Source organism: Rana temporaria, chromosome 8, assembly GCF_905171775.1.
Source record: "Rana temporaria chromosome 8, aRanTem1.1, whole genome shotgun sequence".
Taxonomy (NCBI): Eukaryota; Metazoa; Chordata; class Amphibia; order Anura; family Ranidae; genus Rana; species Rana temporaria.
The window spans coordinates 6,843,643-6,867,148 of record NC_053496.1 but is presented as its reverse complement, the minus strand read 5'-3'; the positions used below and the strand labels follow the sequence as shown (position 1 = coordinate 6,867,148).

At 45.9% G+C, this 23,506-nt stretch overlaps 1 protein-coding gene across 3 annotated transcripts in view; it reads left to right on the top strand.

Annotated features, from left to right (window-relative positions):
- Positions 1-23,506, top strand: part of LOC120946648 (prominin-1-A-like) — a 137,733-nt gene that overhangs the window by 54,040 nt on the left and 60,187 nt on the right. For all 3 annotated transcript variants that reach the window (XM_040361247.1, XM_040361246.1, XM_040361248.1), the window contains exons 2-4: positions 1,527-2,139; positions 15,417-15,472; positions 20,289-20,494. In XM_040361247.1, the coding sequence (XP_040217181.1) occupies positions 2,010-2,139; positions 15,417-15,472; positions 20,289-20,494 (392 nt within the window). In that variant the 5' untranslated portion in view covers positions 1,527-2,009. The remainder of the gene's footprint in view (positions 1-1,526; positions 2,140-15,416; positions 15,473-20,288; positions 20,495-23,506) is intronic.

The window sequence follows — 23,506 nt, the reverse complement described above, 5'->3', positions numbered from 1 at the left end:
TGCGGGAGCACGTTATACCGCGTTAAATACGGTACTTCTTTTATTCTTTTACCAAGTTCAGCAAATAAAGCAAAGAAAAAGAAGTGTGGACATTGAACTTTTTCTCAACTTTCATCTGATACCCTAAACGGCGAGGAAATAGAGGTAACATGCAGCCCAAAACAAACCAGCAGCTCCTTCGGCGGTAGTGCTACACACAATATATATATATTGTATGTACGAGATATCTAAAAAAGAGGTGAATATGTTCTACACAATATTGGAGATACAGTAAAACCTTGGTTTGAGAGTAACTTGGTTTGAGAGCGTTTTGCCAGACAAGCAAAATATTTTAATACATTTTGCCTTGATATACAAGCGATGTCTTGATATAAGAGTAGCGTCATGTCACATCTAAGTATAAAAAAGAAGAGAGGAGCCTCTAAGTGTAGCAATACGGTTACATTTAATGAAGGTACAACATTTAGCAACTTGTTGCTACACTTAGGCGCCTCTCTTCTCTTTTATACCCTGTAAAAAAATGCTTTGATATACAAGTGCTTTGGATTACAAGCATGTTTCTGGAACGAATTATACTCACAAACCAAGGTTTTTACTGAATATGATATACATCTTTGTCCTCGACGTGTTTCGTGAGCTCTGCTCGCTTCCTCAGGAGTCGATGTATTTACAAGATATCTAAAAAAAAAAAAAATATGTTCAATACAATATTGGAGATACATGATATACAAATACATCTTTTTGTACTCCACGTGTTTCGTGAGCTCTGCTCCTTTTCTCAGGAGTGGATGTATGTACAAGATATAAAAAAGAGTGAATATGTTCAGTACGATATTGAAGATACATGATATACATATACATCTTTTGTACTCAATGTGTTTCGCGAGCTCTGCTCCCTTCCTCAATGTATGTACAAGATTTAAAAATAAAGTGACTATGTTCAATACAATGTTGGAGATACATGATAGACATATACATCTTTTGTACTCAGCATGTTTCGTAAGCTCTGCTCCTTTCCTCAGGAGTGGATGTATGTACAAGATATCTAAAAAAGAGTGAATATGTTCTATACAATATTGGAGATACATGATATACATATACATCTTTTGTACTCGAGTTATCTACTGAATAGGACGGAAGAGGCCTGCTATGGAAAATGATGAGGATCGGACTTGGTTTTAGATCTTCTCATCCTGCCAAGTCTGCTGAGGCTCAATGGACAGTCCAGCCAGATGGGAAGGCCCGTCATCCAATGTCAATGGGCATCTTTTAAAAGAAGTTTGTGGAATGCTAATTAAAGTAGCGGCTTCTTTTTTAATTGTTTTATGTGAAAGTCTCTGGCTGGGAGTAAGGAATGCTGGGGGGGGGGTGGGGGAGGGTCTTTCTCTCATTGTCTGCCCTTTTTGTAGAAGATGGTCTTTTGAGCAGACAGACTCCTGTTGCTGTCTCTAAACTCCGTAACACAATCTTGTGATCTTTTTTGTATCCATTGCTAAATATTGTACTTTTTTTTTTTCACATTGCAGGAAATCCTCAAGCTTCTGGAAGGAGACCCCACCTACCCCTACTGCTGAAAACATTGAGTAAACTGTATTTTAGATAAAAAAAATCTTTCAATGCGAAAGCGACTTGGAAGAAATCGGCTCTGAAACCCCAACGAAGAACCCGGAAAATTCTACCGAGATCATACATAGGCTTCCCTCTAGACTGGACCCAACAATGGCGTCGCCTCTGCACCGGTATGGGAAAGTTCTGCCTCTGTAGAGTACAGCTGTAGGAACTCTCGGTGACTCTCCAAGGCCTTAGGGCAACGGTGGCTGAAGACTAAGGAACTGGTTCTACTGCATTTTTTATTTTAAGAAGTCAATATCACTCAGGCGTGAGTTCGGAATTTTTTGGAGACTTCCTTTTGTTCGGTGATCACATAACGTAAACTTTACACTTTTGCTACCTCATCTTCTCAGGACTGTGACTTTCTCCGGCAGTCTGTCTGGATCACTACAACAGATATGGCCTACCAGAATTTAAGCAACCCGGCTTACAGCCCTGGACCTGCTGCAGAAACTGGAGGGATCAAGATCTTCAGTGATATGGTCCATTCCTACTTGGACCTGGTGCAGCGAAATGCCTTTCCTCCGGGTAAGTAGAATATTATTATATTATTTTTTTTTTTTTTTATTATAATAATAATAATATTATTATTATTATAATATTATTATATTATAATATTATTATTTTATAATATTATTATTATTATTATTATTATTTTTATTATAATAATATTATTATTTTATATTATTATTATTATTATTATTATTATTATTTTTTTTAATATTATTATAATATTATTATTATTTTATAATATTATTATTATTATTATTATTATAGTAAATCTGTGTTTGGAGAACATGGAGGCTACCATTGTTCTACCTAATATTGCCAGCTGCCCCTCTCGTCATCCCTTTTTGCTTCAGTATTCTCAACCTAGAAGAAGATCCAGATTTGTGTTACCCCCCCCCCCCCCCCCCCATCCTTTTGCTTTCTACATACCTGGCAAATGATTGAATCACTTCAATACCGGGCACTTTCACCCCCTTCCTGCACAGGCCAATTTTCAGCGCCAGGGCCGCTGATAGGGGGGGACCACCAGACCTCCTGTAGGGGGCCCGGCCAGTGTATTGTCACTTTCTGCTGCCTATCGTAGAATGCTGCGGAAGTCACGTGGCGGCCAACTGCGCATGCGCGATGCGTTCCAATGGATTCACGACAGTACACACCAGTGAAACCTCGGTCGGCATCCAGGCTCTTTCCTTAACATCCCCGTGGATTGGAGGATGTTAAAAAAAAGAGCCAGGAGGCCGAGCCAGCGGAGCGAGCCGTCCGAGTGAAGCGAGGACGTGAGGCCGACTGGCCACTTTCCTCTAATTCCACGTCGCCCTGAATTCCGGGTTTGCTGGTGTGTACTGTCGTAAATCCATTGGAACGCATCGCACTTGCGTTTGGAACGCATCGCGCATGCGCAGTTGGCCGCCACGTGACTTCCGCAGCATTCTATGATAGGCAGCAGACTGTGACACTACACTGGGCTAACTGTTAGCCCGGACAGCAGAGCGAATCATTGTGGTTGGATGGAGGGGGCAATTACAGAATTACTTCCCCCTGCACCGATCCCCCTCCCTGTTCTGCCTGCTTCTGATCCCCCCCTCTGTGCCCCCTGTCACTGTGCTGCCCCCCCCCCCCCCCAGGCACTGCTGACTTTCCTGTCTCATCAGGTAGGCTGTACGGGGCCCCATGATTTCTAACAGCAGCCCTGTTCAGCACTGTCATATTTTGAATGCGCACTGTACCCATATGACATTTTTCAATTTTTTTTTTCCAGAAAGATCTAGCTTTCTTTTGGTGGTATTTAATCGCCACTGGGGTTTTTATTTTTGCTAAATGAATGAAAAAAGACAAATTTTGATAAAAGTCTTTTTTTTTCTTTCTTAGTTTATGATATAGGATGAGGAGTTTAGGGGGTGTGCTAGGCGCCGAGTTTGAGGGGGTGTGCTAGGCGCCGAGTTTGAGGGGGTGTGCTAGGCGCAGAGTTTGAGGGGGTGTGCTAGGCGCAGAGTTTGAGGGGGTGTGCTAGGCGCAGAGTTTGGGGGGTGTGGTAGGCGCAGAGTTTGGGGGGTGTGTTAGGCGCAGAGTTTAGGGGTGTGTTAGGCGCAGAGTTTAGGGGTGTGTTAGGCGCAGAGTTTAGGGGTGTGTTAGGCGCAGAGTTTAGGGGGTGTGTTAGGCGCAGAGTTTAGGGGTGTGTTAGGCGCAGAGTTTAGGGGGTGTGTTAGGCGCAGAGTTTAGGGGGTGTGGTAGGCGCAATGTTCAGGGGTGTGCTACGTGCAGAGATCAGGGTTGCTGTACACACGAAGGGCAGAGTTCACCCCCATTTCCCAGCTGCCATCTCTCATCCACATATTACTTTTGCCCCTCTTCAGTTCTGACCTCTGCACACTGTAGGTGGCTCTGCCTCTCTCACTTCCAGGGCGATCATTCAGTGAGGGGCATCAGGATACGGGCACCAAGGCAAAAAATAGAGATTGCAGAGGGTGCTGCCTACCACATGCCCCCTACCCCCATGACTGCACTGCATTGCACTCCGGTCCTCTGCATCGCCTTTGTCCCTGTCCCGCACTCAGTGGAATCTGCTCAGAAGATCTGACCTTGTCGGGCGCCGGGCATATGAATTACAGCGGCAGGTGTGTTTTGGAAGCGCCTGATTAGAGCCATAGGCTCTAATAGGCTTCCAAAAGGGTAAACAGCGGGCGCAATGCTGTGGGTTCGCTGATTACTTAGTGGTGTGTTAGGGAAGAGAATAAATCTCTTCCCTAACACTGACCTGCCTCTCAGCCAATCAGGTTGCTCAGGTCTAGTTACCTGTCACCTGATTGGCTGAAACGACAGGCGCCGCTACTGGACGCCTGATGGGAGAAAAAGTGCAGGAGATCTGAAGGACTCTGCTCGTCGCCGTCACTCGCTGCTCCACAAGACAGGGTAAGCGCCGGGCAGACAGCGAGCGGGCATGGGGGCACACTCACACTGGCATAATTTGGCACAGTGGCAGCATTTGATGGGCACAGTGAAGATGGCGCAGTGGCTGTGTTTGATGGGCGCAATGGCAGCGTTTGATGGGCACACTGGCAGAATTTGATGGGCACAGTCATGATGGCACAGTGTCAGCGTTTGGGCACAGTGTCTGCATTTGATGGCACAGTGTCTGCATTTGATGGCACAGTGTCTGCATTTGATGGGCACAGTGTCTGCATTTGATGGGCACAGTGTCTGCATTTGATGGGCACAGTGTCTGCATTTGATGGGCACAGTGGCTGCATTTGATGGGCACAGTGTCTGCATTTGATGGGCACAGTGTCTGCATTTGATGGGCACAGTGTCTTCATTTGATGGGCACAGTGGCTGCATTTGATGGGCACAGTGGCTGCATTTGATGGGCACAGTGGCTGCATTTGATGGCACAGTTTCTGCATTTGATGGCACAGTGTCTTCATTTGATGGCACAGTGTCTTCATTTGATGGCACAGTTTCTGCATTTGATGGCACAGTTTCTGCATTTGATGGCACAGTTTCTGCATTTGATGGCACAGTGTCTTCATTTGATGGCACAGTTTCTGCATTTGATGGCACAGTTTCTGCATTTGATGGCACAGTTTCTGCATTTGATGGCACAGTTTCTGCATTTGATGACACAGTTTCTGCATTTGATGGCACAGTTTCTGCATTTGATGGCACAGTTTCTGCATTTGATGGCACAGTTTCTGCATTTGATGGCACAGTTTCTGCATTTGATGGCACAGTGTCTTCATTTGATGGCACAGTTTCTGCATTTGATGGCACAGTTTCTGCATTTGATGGCACAGTTTCTGCATTTGATGGCACAGTTTCTGCATTTGATGACACAGTTTCTGCATTTGATGGCACAGTGTCTTCATTTGATGGCACAGTTTCTGCATTTGATGGCACAGTTTCTGCATTTGATGGGCACAGTGGCTGCAATTGATGTTTTTTTTTTCAATTTTTTTTTAGTTTGTTTGCCCCCCCCCAAATTCTTTTAGCACCAGCCGCCACTGCCTTTCAGGTTTAGCTGTATGAACACACATTCTGTGGGGAACAAGCCTCACTATGACCTCATTCTGCTACATCATCAGCACAGGAAAATTGGACAAATGGCAACAACCTTTGCGTATTTGAGTGTCTACGTTTTTTACACCCGTCAGGTCGTCTTGTCAGACCTACGTGAGCTGACACACTACGCTTGGCCTACGACCAGCCTTAGATGGGCTTATGGCATTTTGGCTGGAGTCCCATAAACCAGCAAAAACAAAAGTCGGAATCATCGGCTACATTGCCAAAGATACATTTCGAGAATAAAGGAAGGAGAACCGCGTGAAGAGAAGGTTACATTGCCAAATATTAATGGCGGTGGTGGATCTGCTTTGTGCGTTTGTGGCAGCCGGTGATGCATGAAATGGATTCTTCCAAGTATCAGCAAATACTGGAGGATAATGTCCTGTAATCACTAAAGCTTAAAAATAAAAATAAAAGAGACAAGACCGGGATTCAAAACGCACCTCTAAACTTTCCACTATTAACTGCTTAAGGTGACCAACTAAAGCGAGACGCTATTTTCACCAATCAGGGCAAAGTATCAGGTTTGCAAGGCAACCTTTTACATTACACAGCACCCTGCACCTCTGGACCCCTTTACATTACACAGCCCCCACAGTTTGTTACACAGACACCCCCTAACATTTCTGGACCCCCTGCATGTTACACAGACCTCCCTACAGTGCAGACCCCCTCTACAATACAGACCCCCCCTACATTACAGACAGGGGAGGGCTGGCAGCCTTAGGCCTGGGGGGCAAGTCCAGTCAAGTGGCCCATTGAACCGCTGAATCGGCTCACCATCCATGGCCCATCTGGTTTTTCAATGCAGCCTCACCAGTACCCATCAGTGCAGCCAACTCCAGTGCCCATCGATGCAGCCTGATCACTGGGGCAGGTTACATGGGGTGTATGGGGGGGAGATGGGGGTCAGCTAGGGGTGTCAGGGTCTCTCACCTCAGTGATCTCAGCTCAGCAGGTCCTTGCACGCCACAGCCTCCTGGGGTGTAATGCTCCTGATCCTGGGGTCAAGTTGCAGCCAGCGCCCAGCCCTGCAGCCCTGCGTCCCGACTCCTTGGCATGCCCTGCCTCTGCCTGCTTCCAAGAATCCAGTCCCAGGGAGTCATAGTTTCCTCTGCGCTGCTCTGTTTTCCACCCACCGGTTGCTTTAAGCGTGGACTACAACTCCTGGAATGCAACAGCTAGTGGTCGGCCCGACTTCCAAGACCAGAATAAAATAAAAAAAATGGTAGCGGACATTTTGAACATAAGTTAGGGCGGCCTGGAAGGCAATTGCAACCCTGCCCCTGGCCCAGCCCTCCCCTGATTACAGACCCCTCTACATTACAGACCCCCCCCTACATTACAGCCCCCCTCTACAATACAGCCCTTGCAGACCCCCCCCTACATTACAGAGACGTGACCTGCGGCCCACTGGGCATATGGCACTTCTTGTAGATTCTCAGCCCACTAAACTCCCAGTCTCTCTCACTCGACTTGCTGATTCACTGCCACTGAACCCCGTGAGCTCTTCCAATTGTCTTACTTCGTATCTTCCTCAAGCATCACCCCCGCTGGATCCCTGGCTTGGCACGCCAGATATTCCTTAAGGGTCACCTCCACTGGTTAGGTCCCTGGGTTGGCACCTGCTGATGTTTCCAGATTCTTCACCGCCCCCGGTTGGTGAGAATACTGCTCCAGTACTTCAGCTCCTCACTGTGGTCCCTGGTAACAAGGTGGATGGTCCCTTAGTGGCGACAGGTTCGCCTCTACCTTTTGACCATGACGGGTTCTACGGCCGGCTGTGGTGGGACTGCAAGCCGCAATCCCAACTCTACGCTGCTTTCTTGCTCCTGGATAGGCCATTGGACAGCCTAGCAGCCCGACGTACCCGGGATAGGCCTAGCAGCCTGGGCAATACAACACACGTCCACCCAGACAGCTGTCCAGGTGGCACAGAACCATGATCACCTGACTCCACCCAAATATATAGGTTTTTCCTAGCAGGCTCAGGGGCCAAGAAAACCCCTGCCTATTGGCTGAGACACCCTTTATACTCCTAATCTGTCCTTGCATCGCCCTTATCTTATGTCATCAGGTACCCGGCCACCCAGCAACAGAAGAGAGAAGTGCAGCAATTCCAGACTTAGGGTGAAATCAATTGATCCCTAACAATTGGCCAAGGCAACTATACCTGGCAGGTAAATTTAGGAGCAACCCTACCTAACCATCAAGGTGTTACATTAGTTACTGTCATTTTTTTAACAGTCCTGGACTCCCCGGAGGAACAGTAGAGCCTGGGAACCACCACAGCCACAGGCAGAAGGGGGAGCACCACCACTGAGGTCTGGGGGTGACATCTCCCAAAATCTCACCACTGAAGTCATTGGGGTGATATCTCCCGAAATCCCACCACTGAGGTCTGAGGCGGACATCTCACGAAATCCCACCACTGAGGTCATCGGGGTGACATCTCCCAAAATCCCACCACTGAGGTCATCGGGGTGACATCTCCCGAAATCCCACCACTGAGGTCATCGGGGTGACATCTCCCGAAATCCCACCACTGAGGTCATCGGGGTGACATCTCCCAAAATCCCACCACTGGGGTCATCGGGGTGACATCTCCCGAAATCCCACCACTGAGGTCTCGGGGGGACATCTCCCGAAATCTCACCACTGAGGTCCCGGGGGGACATCTCCCGAAATCCCACCACTGTGGTCTCGGGGTGACATCTCCTGAAATCCCACCACTAAGGTCTCAGGGTGACATCTCCTGAAATCCCACCACTGAGGTCTCGGGGTGACATCTCCTGAAATCCCACCACTGAGGTCTCGGGGTGACATCTCCTGAAATCCCACCACTGAGGTCTCGGGGGGACATCTCCCGAAATCCCACCACTGAGGTCCCGGGGTGACATCTCCTGAAATCCCACCACTGAGGTCTCGGGGTGACATCTCCTGAATTCCCACCACTGAGGTCTCGGGAAGACATCTCCTGAAATCCTACCAGTGAGGTCTCGGGGTGACATCTCCCGAAATCCCACCACTGAGGTCTCGGGAAGACATCTCCTGAAATCCCACCACTGAGGTCTCAGGGTGACATCTCCTGAAATCCCACCACTGAGGTCTCGGGGTGACATCTCCTGAAATCCCACCACTGAGGTCTCGGGGTGACATCTCCTGAAATCCCACCACTGAGGTCTTGGAGTGACATCTCCTGAAATCCCACCACTGAGGTCTCGGGGTGACATCTCCTGAAATCCTTATCCCACCACTGAGGTCTCGGGGTGACATCTCCTGAAATCCTTATCCCACCACTGAGGTCTCGGGGTGACATCTCCTGAAATCCCACCACTGAGGTCTCGGGGTGACATTAGAATGTAACGTGTGATTTAACTCTCCAGCCTCCGGCAAAAACTGACATAGGTTTTGGGTCACTATTTAATACCTTGAGATATTTTCTCACATGTATCGGAGAAGTGGAACAACAAACTATCATCTTTCTGTGATGAAATGACTCCAGGGAGGAGGACATGTGATCCAGAGATGAAGGATTGGTTTGCAGTGGCTGGAAATATTTGGTTATGTTCTTGGCATCGCGTCCGTTCCCTATGAAGACTGGAAGTCATGCGTCTTGTCTCCATGGACGCCGCTCTCTGTTCTGCATGCAAATAAAACCACTTGGCTGGAAACTGGTAAGCCGAGTTGGCCGAATGGGCATTCTTACATTTGCCTGAACTTTTCCTAAAACAAATTTACTTACAAATTTGATGGCCTTAAACTGGCATAACAAGGTTTAGAGTGGGCAGCCAACCTGCAGAGGTCCTCAGTATGCTGATGGCAGCTTATAGATCCAAAGTAGGTGCCATGGTAGGTGTCACTCCCCCGCCCATCCCTCTGCCTTTATAGAAAGGCTTACAATACAGAGCTGTAAGGTAGTCGGGTGGTACCTTCTCCATATGCCCCTCCTCCTTGGGCGCCAAGTAAGGGTCATATAAGAGGCCTAACCCGAGGTGGGTCCTTCTGGGCTACGCTAGGCACTTGGGTTGGGGTTATTGCTTTTAAGTCAGGGGTCTTTGGTGTCAGTGAGTGGAAGAGTGCCCCACCGTTGGTGTCAAATTAAAGTTGAGAAGCGGCAGGGCTGCCGAAAATGCGCGGGGGGGGGGGGGCACTGCCGACAGTGACATGTCACATTAAAGATTAAAGTTGAGAAGCGGGGGGAGGGGGTGTTCTGCTGTCGGAAATGACATCTTTCATTAAAGTGAGAAGCAGGGGTGCTGAAATCTTATCTCTTCTCCCATGCAGCCAGCGAGTTAAGAAGTGGGGTGAGGGGCCAAAAATGACTTCTCTCCAGGTGGGGCCTCTAGTAATTTGGGGGCCCTCCGCAGCTTTGCGGGGCCCTAAGCGGCTTGCATAGTGAGCCTATAGGGCAGATCGGCCCTGCTTTTCTCCCTCCAGAGCACTAAGTGTCATTTCTGTTTGCTGCCTCTTTCCTCAGCATGAGCCACTTCTGACACCAAGAGAAAAAAAGGTGACAGCGGAAGGATATCCAACCCACAGCCTGTGATTGACAGCCTCAGCTTTGTTCCTGAGTACTGTGTGAAGGGGGGGTGCGTCTCTTCCTTCCAATCAGCTTTCAGAGCTCTACTCACTGAGCTCTGTAGAGTGTAACTTCTGCTCTCCACCCCCTTTTTTATTTTCTGAACTCTCAAACAAGCTTATAAATTCAGCACTTTGAACTGATGTAGAGAAGACTGCAGATTAACAGATACAACTTATGTAGGAGGATTTGTTTCATCTCCGTGTATCACCTGTGGCCAGTCACTTCACTGGGGATATAGAAGGGTTTACAACTAATTTATAACAAAAATATTAGGCAAAGCCTTCCTCCTTGCTAAAAATGTAAATAAATAATAATAAAATAAAAAAAATGTCAAAAATAACAATAAAAATAATTTAATAAATAATAAAAAAAATTGTCAAAAATAATAATAAAAATTATAAAAAAAAAATATAATATTAGGCAAAGCCTTCCTCCTTGCTAAAAAATGTAATAAATAATAATAAAATTATAAAAAAATGTCAAAAATAATAATAAAAAAAATTAATAAATAATAAAAGAAAATCTAAAATAATAATAAAAATTATAAAAAATATATAATATTAGACAAAGCCTTCCTCCTTGCTAAAAAATTTAAATAAATAAACAATAAAATAAAAAAAAATTCAAAAATAATAAAAATAATTAAAAATAATAATAAAAAAAATAAAAAATAATAATAAAAATGATAAAACATATATATATATAATATTAGGCAAAGCCTTCCTCCTTGCTAAAAAAAATGTAAATAAATAAATAATAAAATATAAAAAAATAAAAAAATAACAAAAATAATAATAAAAATAATAATAAAAAAATAAAAAATAATAATAAAAAAAATTAAAAATAATAATAATAATAAAAATGATAAAAAAAATATATAATATTAGGAAAAGCCTTCCTCCTTGCTAACAATTAACATAAATAATAATAAAATATAAAGTCAAAAATAATAATAAAAAGAATTAATAAACAATAAAAAAAAATCAAAAATAATAATAAAAATGTAAATAAAAAACAGACACAGTCCACTCCCCCCCCCCCCCCTAAAAAAAAAAAGAAAGAAAGAAAGAAAAAGCATTGTAACAAAACGAAAAAAAAATTGTAAAAAATATATATATAAAAAAAAAAAAAGTATTGGTAACCGGTATCTGTGAGTGCTTGAAAAAAAGTTTCGGTACTCAACAAGCAGTTCTCTGCTAAAGGCCAATCTCTCAGATAAGAGCGTCTGATTTTCCCAGTCTTGTTCACATATTCGTCTTCTGCCTGTCAGTAAAAGTTAATATTTCCAACGAAACTTCTTCTGTCCATCAGAATTTTCACCGTGTTTATACCTAAATAGAGCAAGGCAAACAGAAAGTGATTCATGTGAAAAATACACAAAGCTCTCCGCCCTCACCAAACAAATGTGAAAAAATATAATTTACTATATATATAGATCTATATGTAGCATGCTGATGTTTAGGCGGGGTTGCTCTTAAATTTACCTGCCAATTGATCGTCGCCTTGGCTGATTGATGGGAGGTCAATTGGTTTCACCCCAATTCTGGAGTTGCTGCACTTCTCTCTTCTGTCACTAGATGGCAGGGTATCTGGTGGTGTTCTGTCAAGATCTCCAACCCATCAGAAACTCCAACCGCATCACTTCCTGTTTACTTAAAACCTTAGTAATCAGACATTTTGACGAATTGGCAGTTGGACACAACACCGACAACCGAATAGAGTCTGGTGCAGGAAGACTGGGCTGTTTTGGCAGCACAGCGGCCAACGAGGACAGAGTTGCCGCCGCCTAGGAGGCGGCCATTTTGTTGGCTAGTATCGGAGCGGAGTAATGCGGCGTACACACTGTCGGAAATTCCGACAAGAAAACCGTGGATTTTGTTTCCGACAGGAATTTTGGCTCAAACTTGTGTTGCATACACACGGTCACACAAAATTCCGACCGTCAAGAACGCGGTGAGCCGAGAAAAATGAAGTTCAATGATTCCGAGCATGCGTCAAATTGCAAATACAACGCTACAACGAGCCGAGAAAAATTAAGTTCAATGATTCCGAGCGTCAAATTGATTCTGAGCATGCATGTTTTTTTTTGCGCGTCAGAATTGCATACAGAAGAACTTTTCCAGTCAGAAAATTTGAGTAGCAGTTCTCAAATTTTTGCTGTCCGATGGGGCCTACACACAGTCGGAATTTCCGATCAAAAGCTCAGATCAAACTTTTCTTGTCAGAAATTCCGATCGTGTGTACGTGGCATGAGAGTCTCCGCTCAGAATAGCCTGCACCGGGCTCTATTCGGTTGCCAACGTTGTGTCTAACCACCAATTCATCAAAAACTTCAATTACTGCTGGTTTTAACCACTTGCCGCCCGCCAATGACAGATTGACATTGGCAAAGTGGTTTCAATATCCTGAATGGACGTCATATGACGTCCTCGGGATATTGAGCCGCTGCACGCCCCCTCTTTATCACGTGATTAGCCATGTCCAATCACGGCTGATCACGATGTAAACAGGAAAAGCCGGTAATCGGCTTTTCCTCACTCGTGTCTGTCAGACGCGAGTAGAGGAGAGCCGATCGGCTGCTCTCCTGACAGGGGGGGTTTGTGCTGATCGATTATTAGCACAGCCCCCTCCGGGGATGCCCACTGGACCACCAGGGATGCCCACTGGACCACCAGGGATGCCACTAGACCACCAAGGATGCAAAACCAAAACACAGGTATGCCACCCTAGACCACCAGGGATGACAATGACACAAATAATGGATGCCGATCAGTGCCCGCAATAGATGCCAATCAGTGCCCACAATGGGCATCACTGATTGGCAGGCATTGTTTGGCACAGATTGGCATCCATTAGTACAACACATACAATAGTGCCACCTATCGGTGCCCATCCGTGCCACCTATCCATGCCCATCTGTGCCGCCTATCCGTGCCCATCCATGCCGCCTATCCATGCCCATCCATGCCGCCTATCAGTGCCCATCCGTGCCACCCATCAGTGCCGCATGTTACTGCCCATCATCAGTGCCCATCAATACCACCACATCAGTGCCACCTATCCATGCCCATCCGTGCCGCCTATCCATGCCCATCCGTGCCGCCTATCCATGTCCATCCATGCCGCCTATCAGTGCCCATCCGTGCTGCCCATCAGTGCCGCATGTTAGTGCCCATCATCAGTGCCCATAAATACCACCACATCAGTGCCACCTCATCGGTGCCCATCAGTGCCGCCTTATCAGTGCAGTACCATCAGTGCCCATCAGTGAAGGAGAAAACATACTTATTTACAATGTTTTATAAAAGAAACAAATAAAAACAATTTTTTTCTAAATTTTCGGTAATTTTTTTTGCAGAAAACTAAAAACCGCAGAGGTGATCAAATACCACCAAAATAAATCTGGTGGTATTTCTTTTGGTGGTATTTGATCACCTCTGCGGTTTTAATTTTTTGCGCTATAAACAAAAAAATAGAGCGACAATTTTGAAAAAAAGCAATATTTTTTTACTCTTTGCTGTAATAAATATCCCCCAAAAATATATATAGGTAGATTCAGGTAGGGGCGTGCAAATCTAAGGCGGCGTAGCCTAGCGTGTTTACGCTACGCCGCCTTAAGTAAGAGAGGCAAGTACTATATTCTCAAAGTACTTGCCTCCTTACTTAGGGCGGCGTAGCGTAAATGCGGCGGGCGTAAGGGCACCTAATTCAAATGTGTTGGAGGCGGGCGTGTTTTATGGCAATGAGGCTTGACCTCACGTTTTTGACGTTTTTTTTTTACTGCGCATGCGCTTGGCGCCTACATTTCCCAGTGTGCATTGCGGCTAAGTACGCCACGCAGGCCTATTGATTTCAACGTGGACGTAAACGACGTAAATCCCGATTCGCGGACGAGTTACGCAAACGACGTAAAAAATTCGAATCTCGCGGCGGGAACGGCGGCCATACTTTAACATTGTTATTCCACCTAATAGATGGAATAACTTTAGGCCTGCTAATGCCTTACGGAAACGGCGTAAATCGACTGCGGCGGCCGAGCGTACGTTCGTGAATCGGCGTATCAACTCATTTACATATTCTTCGCCGACCGCAATGGAAGCGCCACCTAGCGGCCATCCGAAAAATTGCAACCTAAGATAGGACGGCGCAAGCCGTCGTATCTTAGATATGTTTAGGCGTATCTCTGTTTGAGCATACGCTTAAACATACGTCGGCGCAGATTCTGAGTTAGGTCGGCTTATCTACTGATAAGCCGACCTAACTCTTTCTGAATCTACATAAATAACTTTTGCGCAAACCAATCAATAAACGCTTATTGCTTTTTTTTTGTTTGTTTTTTTACCAAAAATATGTAGAACAAAACTTATCGGCCTAAACTGAGAAACAATTATATTTTGGGGGATATTTATTATAGCAAAAAGTAAAAAATATTGCTTTTTTTTCAAAATCAACAATTTTGAAAAAAAAGCAATATTTTTTACTTTTTGCTATAATAAATTTCCCCCAAAATATAATTGTTTCTCAGTTTAGGCCGATAGTTTGTTTATAGCGCAAAAAATAAAAACCGCAGAGGTGATCAAATACCACCAAAAGAAATCTGGTGGTATTTATTTTGGTGTTAATTGATCACCTCTGCGGTTTTTTTTTTTGCGCTATAAACAAAAAAATAGAGCGAAAATTTTGAAATAAAAAGCAATATTTTTTACTTTTTGCTATAATAAATATCCCCAAAAATATTATTTTTTCTCAGTTTAGGTCGATACATATTCTTCTTAATATTTTTGGTAAAAAAAGGGTGGTATTTTGTGGGGGGAAAAAGGACGTCAATTTTGTTTGGGTGCCGCGTCGCACGACCGCGTAATTGTCAGTTAAAACGACGCAGTGCCGAATCGCAAAAAAGTGCTCTGGTCAGGAAGGGGGGTAAAATCTTCCGGGGCTGAAGTGGTTAAGTCGCACAGATATGAACGGTACTCATGTGAAAATATAGAGGGCGCAACTTGTCATGCGACTTTTGGGGGGCCCAAAAGTCGCGTGACGAGTCGCACGAGAACTGGAATGGCAGATAAACGCTAGATGAATCAGAAGTTTTTTATTTTATTTTTGTATTTTGTGTTTAATCATTGCGATCTTTTTATATTATTCTATTTTCCAGCTTTCATTGGACAACTATTGAATGACACGCAATCAATTAACAAAAACTATCAAGAAGTAAGTTTATTGTTACATTGTTATGATAAAGAGTGACGCTACAATGTGATATATATAAAGGAAAATGTGTTTTCAGGGAGTTATTATACTGCGAGTATTTTCCTTCATCGGCTTTTTCTGGCACTTTATTTACACATTTAAATCATTATTTTTTTGCTAGAAAATTACTTAGGACCCCCAAACATAAGGGGCCAGATTCTCATACATTAGCGCTGCTCCTGGGCAGCGTAACGTATGTGCTGTACGCTACACCGCCGCAGGTTTACAGGTTTACATCCTGATTCTCAGAACACTTACCTGTAAACTTGCGGCGGTGTATCGTTAATTCGCTCGGCGCAAGCCCGCCCAATTCAAATGGGGCGGGCACCATTTAAATTAGGCGCGCTCCCGCGCCGAGCGTACTGCGCATGCTCCGTCGGGTTAATTACCCGACGTGCATTGCGCTAAATGACGTCGCCCCGACATTTGCTTAGACGTTTACGTAAATGGCGTCCAGCGCCATTCACGGACGTCTTACGCAAACGACGTATTTTTTTTTAAACTTCGACGCGGGAACGACGGCCATAGTTAACATTGGTTGCTGCTAATAGCAGGGGCAACCTTACGCGTCGCGTACGCTACGGAAACAACGTAAAATCTCAGCGTCGGACGCGCGTAGGTTCGTGAATCTCGCGTACTTACCTCATTTGCATAGACGACGGGGGAAAACGACGATGCGACACCTAGCGGCGGGAAAAAAAATTACTTTTAAGATCTGACAGCGTAACAGCCTTACGCAAGTCAGATCTAATGGTTATCTATGCGCAACTGATTCTAAGAATCAGTCGCATAGATACCCGGGGCCAGATGAGGAGTTACGACGGCGCTAATGGTGTTGCGCCGTCGTAACGCCTTTGAGAATCTGGGCCTATATATATATATTTCTAGCAAAAAAATAGCAACGATCGCCATTTTATTCTCTAGGGTCTCTGCTAAAAATATATATATATTTATTTATATATATACTTTTTTTTTTTTAGCAGAGACCCTAGAGAATAAAATGGCGATCGTTGCTATTTTTTTTTATGACGCACGGTATTTGCACAGCAGTTTTGCAAACATCATTTTTTTTCGTACAGTACAAAACCCCTTTGGTAAGCGGTGTTACTCTCTCTTTCCGCCATATACGCTATATTGCCAAAAGTATTGGGACGCCTGCCTTTACACGCACATAGGGGCAGATTACGTTACGCCGCCGCAGGTTTTACGGGCAAGTGCTTGATTCACAAAGCACTTGCCTGTAAAGTTGCGGCGGCGTAGCGTAAATCCCCCGACGCAAGCCCGCCTAATTCAAATGATCCGGGTAGGGGGCGTGGATCATTTAAATTAGGAGCGTTCCAGCACCGAACGTACTGCGCATGCGCCGTCCCTAAAACTTCCCGACGTGCATTGCGCTAAATGACGTCGCAAGGACGTCGTTGGTTTTCGACGTGAACGTAAATGGCGTCCAGCCCCATTCACGGACGACTTACGCAAACGACGTAAATTTTTTAATTGCGACGCGGGAACGACGGCCATACTTAACATTGGTTGCCCCTCATATAGCAGGGGCAACTTTACGCGTCGCAAATCTAACGTAAACGTCGTATCTTCACTGCGTCGACCGCGTGTACGCTCGGGAATTCGCGTATTTTGCTAATTTGCATACTCGACGGGGAAAACGACGGAGGCGACACCTAGCGGCGAAACGCCTGTCGGATATAATGGTTATCTATGCGTAACTGATTCTAAGAATCAGTCGCATAGATACGACGGCCCAGATTAGGACTTAAGACGGCGCACATGGCGTTGCGCCGTCGTAAGCCCTTTCAGAATCTGGGCCATAAACCTTAAAGGGGTTGTAAAGGTACAATTATTTTTTCCCCTAAATATCTTCCTTTACCGTAGTGCAGTCCTCCTTCACTTACCTCATCCTTTTATTTTTGAAATGTCCTTATTTCTTCTGAGAAATCCTCACTTCCTGTTCTTCTGTCTGTAACTCCACACAGTAATGTGAGGCTTTCTCCCTGGTGTGGAGTGTCGTGCTCACCCCCTCCCTTGGATTACAGGAGAGTCAGGACGCTCTCTACGTTGCAGATAGAGAAAGGAATTGTGTGTTGGTGGGCGTCCTGACTCTCCTGTAGTGCAAGGGAGGGGGGAGCATGACACTCCACACCAGGGAGAAAGCCTTGCATTACTGTGTGGAGTTACAGACAGAAGAACAGGAAGTGAGGATTTCTCAGAAAAAATAAGGACATTTAAAAGCAAAATGGAAGGACGAGGTAAGTGAAGGAGAACTGCACTAAGGTCAGTGCCGATCCTGACCTCCCTGAATGACATGGAACATTAAAAATGAGAAGCGGGGGGCGCTGACGACAGTGGCATGTCACATTAAAGAAAGTTGAGAAGCGGGGGGAGGGGGGTGTTCTGCTGTCGGAAATGACATCTTACATTAAATTGAGTAGCAGGGGGTGCTGACTTCTTACCTCTTCTCCCATGCAGCCAGCGAGTTGAGAAGCGGGGTGAGGGGGCGAAAAATGACTTCTCACCAGGCGGGGCCTCTGGTAATTTGGGGGGGCCCTTTGCAGCTTTGCGGGGTCCTAAGCGGCTTGCATAGTGAGCCTATAGGGCGGATCGTCCCTGACTAAGGTAAAGGAAGCTATTTAGGAAAAAAAAAATTGTACCTTTACAACCCCTTTAAGGAGAAAGTAAAGCCAAATAATAAAAAAAAAAACACTGCAAGACAAAGGCATAATGAGCTAGTATGCAGAGCATACTAGCTCATTATGTAATACTCACCTCCGATCGAAGTCCCAGCAGCCGCCCTCGTACACCGTTCGGGCAGCCGACATCTTTCCCGGGGGTTACTTCCGGCTATCGGGGCTTGTGATTGGCCGGAGCCGCGATGACGTCACTCCTGCACATGCGTCTGGGGGGCCGCCAGTCACGGCACGGGCTCCTTTAGAAACGGCACGATCGCTGTTGCTAAAGTGTGCCTGCGCCGTTGACATCGGCGCCCCCGTCATTTCTGTACATATCTCCTAAACAGCGGAGGTTTAGGAGATATTTCGAGCGCCTACAGGTAAGTCTTAATCTAGACTCACCTGTAGGTAAAAGTGGTTGTAATGGGTTTACAACCACTTTAATGGCATCCCAGTTCTAGTCCGTAGGATTCAATATTGAGTTGGCCCCGCCCTTCGCAGCTATAACAGCTTCAACTCTTCTGGGACAATTTGATGCTCCCAATGTGGGAAGAGTTTAGGGACGGCCCCTTCCTGTTCCAACATGACTGCGCACCGCAAAGCAAGGTCCATAAAGACGCGGGTGAGCGAGTTTGGGGGCGGAGAAACTTCGACCTCAACCCCATAGAACACCTTATGGCACCAGCGCCTGACCTCACAAACGCTCTTCTGGAAGAACGGTCAAACCTTCCCATAGGCACACTCCTAAACCTTGTGGACGGCCTTCCCAGAAGAGGTGAAGCTGTTATAGCCGCAAAGGGCGGGGCCAACTCAATATTGAACCCTACGGACTAAGACTGGGAGGCCATTAAAGTTCATGTCCGTGTAAAGGCAGGCGTCCCAATACTTTTGGTAATATAGTTTATATTTTTTATTTTCTTAGGTGATGTCACTGGGTGGCCCCGCCCCTTAGCTGTTTAAGAACCGCGTCTAATTCTCAGCTGAACCGCTGTGAACATTTGTGTGGGACTCCCATTGTCACCAATTGTCTCCAGGTGCAGCCATTTCCTCCTGTCATTGTATATAGAATACAGTCACCGGAGTCCATTGTGTGATCTGTAAACATGAGATGGATGGTGGATAAGACTTCCGGCCTGCACTGTCCATAGAAACCCACAGACAGTGGGGAATGCCCAGAACTATTCCAATCTCTTCCTCTATGTATCTGCTTATATTTTGCCTTCCCTGGTCCTCCCCCCTTCACTGACACCAATGATGGGACACTATTCCTCCCACTGACACCAATGATGGGGCACTATTCCTCCCACTGACACCAATGATGGGGCACTATTCCTCCCACTGATATCAATGATGGGACACTATTCCTCCCACTGATACCAATGATGGGGCACTATTCCTCCCACTGACACCAATGATGGGACACTATTCCTCTCACTGACACCAATGATGGGACACTATTCCTCTCACTGACACCAATGATGGGACACTATTCCTCTCACTGACACCAATGATGGGACACTATTCCTCCCACTGACACCAATGATGGGACACTATTCCTCTCACTGACCCCAATGATGGGACACTATTCCTCCAACTGATACCAATGATGGGACACTATTCCTCCCACTGATACCAATGATGGGACACTATTCCTCCCACTGATACCAATGATGGGGCACTATTCCTCCCACTAATACCAATGATGGGACACTATTCCTCCCACTGACACCAATGATGGGGCACTATTCCTCCCACTGACACCAATGATGGGGCACTATTCCTCCCACTGACACCAATGATGGGACACTATTCCTCCCACTGACACCAATGATGGGGCACTATTCCTCCCACTGACACCAATGATGGGACACTATACCTCCTACTGACACCAATGATGGGACACTATTCCTCCCACTGATACTAATGATGGGGCACCTTCACTGGCCAAAGTCCGCCCCCCCTAAAGCCTGAAGGACAATAATATGACCCTTTGTTTGAAAAGTTAGGACACCCCTGATCTATACAATGCAGGATGCTTATGGCTAGTGGGAGGGTGAAGTGAAAGTCGGGTCTTTATATGTCTCGTTCTCTTTCAGATTCTGATGTATGAAGTCGGCTATCTGGTTGCCCTCGCCATCGGCTTGCTCTTCATCATCCTGGTGACGCTGGTGGCCCTGTTCTTCCCGTGCTGCCGCTGCTGCGGGAACTGCGGTGGGAAGATGTACCAGAAGCAGACCAAGAGGATAACCTGCAAGAGGCGCTTCATCTACTTCTTCCTGCTGATTATCACTCTCATCATCCTGTGAGTACCGACCCCCCCCACCCCCCCAGTATCTACTCCCCGTCCTAGGTTTCTGGTCCTACCCCCCGTCCTAGGGTTCGGGTCCTACCCCCCGTCCTAGGGTTCGGGTCCTACCCCCCGTCCTAGGGTTCTGGTCCTACCCCCCGTCCTAGGGTTCGGGTCCTACCCCCCGTCCTAGGGTTCGGGTCCTACCCCCCGTCCTAGGTTTCTGGTCCTACCCCCCGTCCTAGGGTTCTGGTCCTACCCCCCGTCCTAGGGTTCGGGTCCTACCCCCCGTCCTAGGGTTCGGGTCCTACCCCCCGTCCTAGGGTTCTGGTCCTACCCCCCGTCCTAGGGTTCTGGTCCTACCCCCCGTCCTAGGGTTCGGGTCCTACCCCCCGTCCTAGGGTTCGGGTCCTACCCCCCGTCCTAGGGTTCGGGTCCTACCCCCCGTCCTAGGGTTCGGGTTCTACCCCCCGTCCTAGAGTTCGGGTCCTACCCCCTGTCCTAGAGTTCTGGTCCTACCCCCTGTCCTAGGGTTCGGGTCCTACCCCCTGTCCTAGGGTTCGGGTCCTACCCCCCGTCCTAGGGTTCGGGTCCTACCCCCCGTCCTAGGGTTCGGGTCCTACCCCCCGTCCTAGGGTTCGGGTCCTACCCCCCCGTCCTAGGGTTCTGGTCCTACCCCCCATCCTATTAATGGAACATTTTCAAGTACTGTCCCCACATCCACCAATTACAATCCGTCTTTCATCAGTTCCGTTTTAGTTCTAAACTAGTTTTAGTATATTTTAGTATAAAGTACGAGTAACGTGGTTAACGAGCGTTTCGAATTATGAGCAACTTTATTTTTATTTTTTATTTTTTTGACTCCCGACGTTTGTAAGTGTTGTCTCGCAATACGGGCAGAATTCAATCTAATGTGGTGTGCAGTACCGCATTTGGCCAGAGGTGCGGGGGGCGCCGGTGATACTCGAAACGGTTCGGAAGCAATTCGGAAATATTTAGAATCACTTGGAAATACTCTGTTCCCGAGTGTTTCCGAACCTTTCCAAGCTTGAAGTAACCGAGCTGTCCCCGAGTATTTCCGAGGATCTCTGGCGCCCCCCCCAACTCTGGTCACATGTGGTATTGCATGCCATAAAGTCAATGCGGAACTAATTATCTTTGTTTCCATTGACTTCTATGGGGAAACTCGCTTCGATATACAAGTGCTTTGGGTTGCAAGCATTCTCCTAGAACGGATTAGGCTCGTAATCCGAGGTTCCACTGTATAGAATTTAATATTTACCTAAAAAAAAAGAAAAAGGAAAATAAATAAAGAAAAATCTTGCTCACAGAGGATTCACAACGGCGTATCTCTGAGTTGTGCCGTCGTATCTATGCGCCTGATTCTTAGAATCAGTTACGTATAGATTTCTATTAGATCTGACCGGTGTAAGTCTCTTACGCCATCGGATCGTAACTGCATATTTACGCTGGCCGCTAGGGGCGTGTACGCTGATTTACGCCTAGAAATATGTAAATCAGCTAGATACGCAAATTTACGAATGTACGCCCGGCCGACGCAGTACAGATACGCCGTTTACGTTAGGCTTTTCCCGGCGTAAAGTTACCCCTGCTATATGGTGGCGTACATGCGGCGTACCAATGTTTAAGTATGGACGTCGTTCCCGCGGCGAATTTTGAATATTTTACGTTGTTTGCGTAAGTCGTCCGTGAATGGGGCTAGAAGGAATTTACGTTCACGTCAAAACCAATACGTCCTTGCGGCGTATTTGGAGCAATGCACACTGGGATATGTACACGGACGGCGCATGCGCCATTCGTGAAAAACGTCAATCACGTCGGGTCATGGATATTTTGCATTAAAAAACGCCCCCCTGTTCCAAATTTGAATTAAGCGGGCTTACGCCGGCCGATTTACGTTACGCCGCCGCAACTTACGGAGCAAGTGCTTTGAGAATACAGCACTTGCCCGTCTAAGTTGCGGAGGCGTAACGTAAAGCGGATACGTTACGCCCGCGCAAAGATACGCGGATGTACGAGAATCTGGCCCTCTGTATCTAGATTCACTTTAACTGCTTGACATTTTTCTTATATTTGTAAAAATCATAATTTTTTTGCAAGAAAATTTACTAAGAACCCCCAAACGTTATACTTTTTATTTTTATTTATTTTTTTAGCAGACACCCTATGGAATAAAATGACGATTGGTGCAATTCTTTGTCACAAGGTGTTTGCGCAGGTTTTTTTCAAACGCAGGTTTTTGGAAAAAATTGTTTTTAATGAATAAAAAAACACACACATATATATATATTAATAATATAATAATAATTTAATAATTATATATATATATTTATTTTTATTATTGTAAGAATGTAAGCATCCCCTGTAATATAAATGAGGATGACAGGTCCTCTTTATGGAGAGATCTGCGGTCAAATAGACTCCAAATCTCTTCTTTACCTTTTTTAAAAGCAAAAGATTAAAAAAAAAATGTTTGGTCTTTTGCATTACATTTTTTTATTTATTATTTTAGCCTGTAATTGAAGTGACGTCGTGACGTCGCTCTGGTCCTCCAAGGCCATAGAGGCGATCAAAGGGGGTCTACTCTTTGATCACCGATGGGAGCAGACGGTCGGACCATCGGATTGTTTCTCAGGCGGAAATGGTAAGCCTGAGAAACGCTGGTTGCCTCTATGGCCTTGGAGGACAGGAGCGACGTCACAACGTCACTTCTGGTCCAGGCTGGAAGTAAATAATATTAATTTTTTCATGCGCTGGATTTTTCTTTAACCACTTCAGCTCCGGAAGATTTACCCCCCCCCTTTTATGACCAGGCTATTTTTTGCGATACGTGTTACTTTAAATGACAATTGCACAGATCGGGGTAAAGGACCAATCACAGCGGCCCTTTACCATGTGATAAGCTGTGTCCAATGACTGATCATGGAAGTAAACATAAGCCGATGACCGGCTTGTGTTAAAGGGACATCAACACTGATTATCAGTGCAGTCCTAAAAGTGACCACC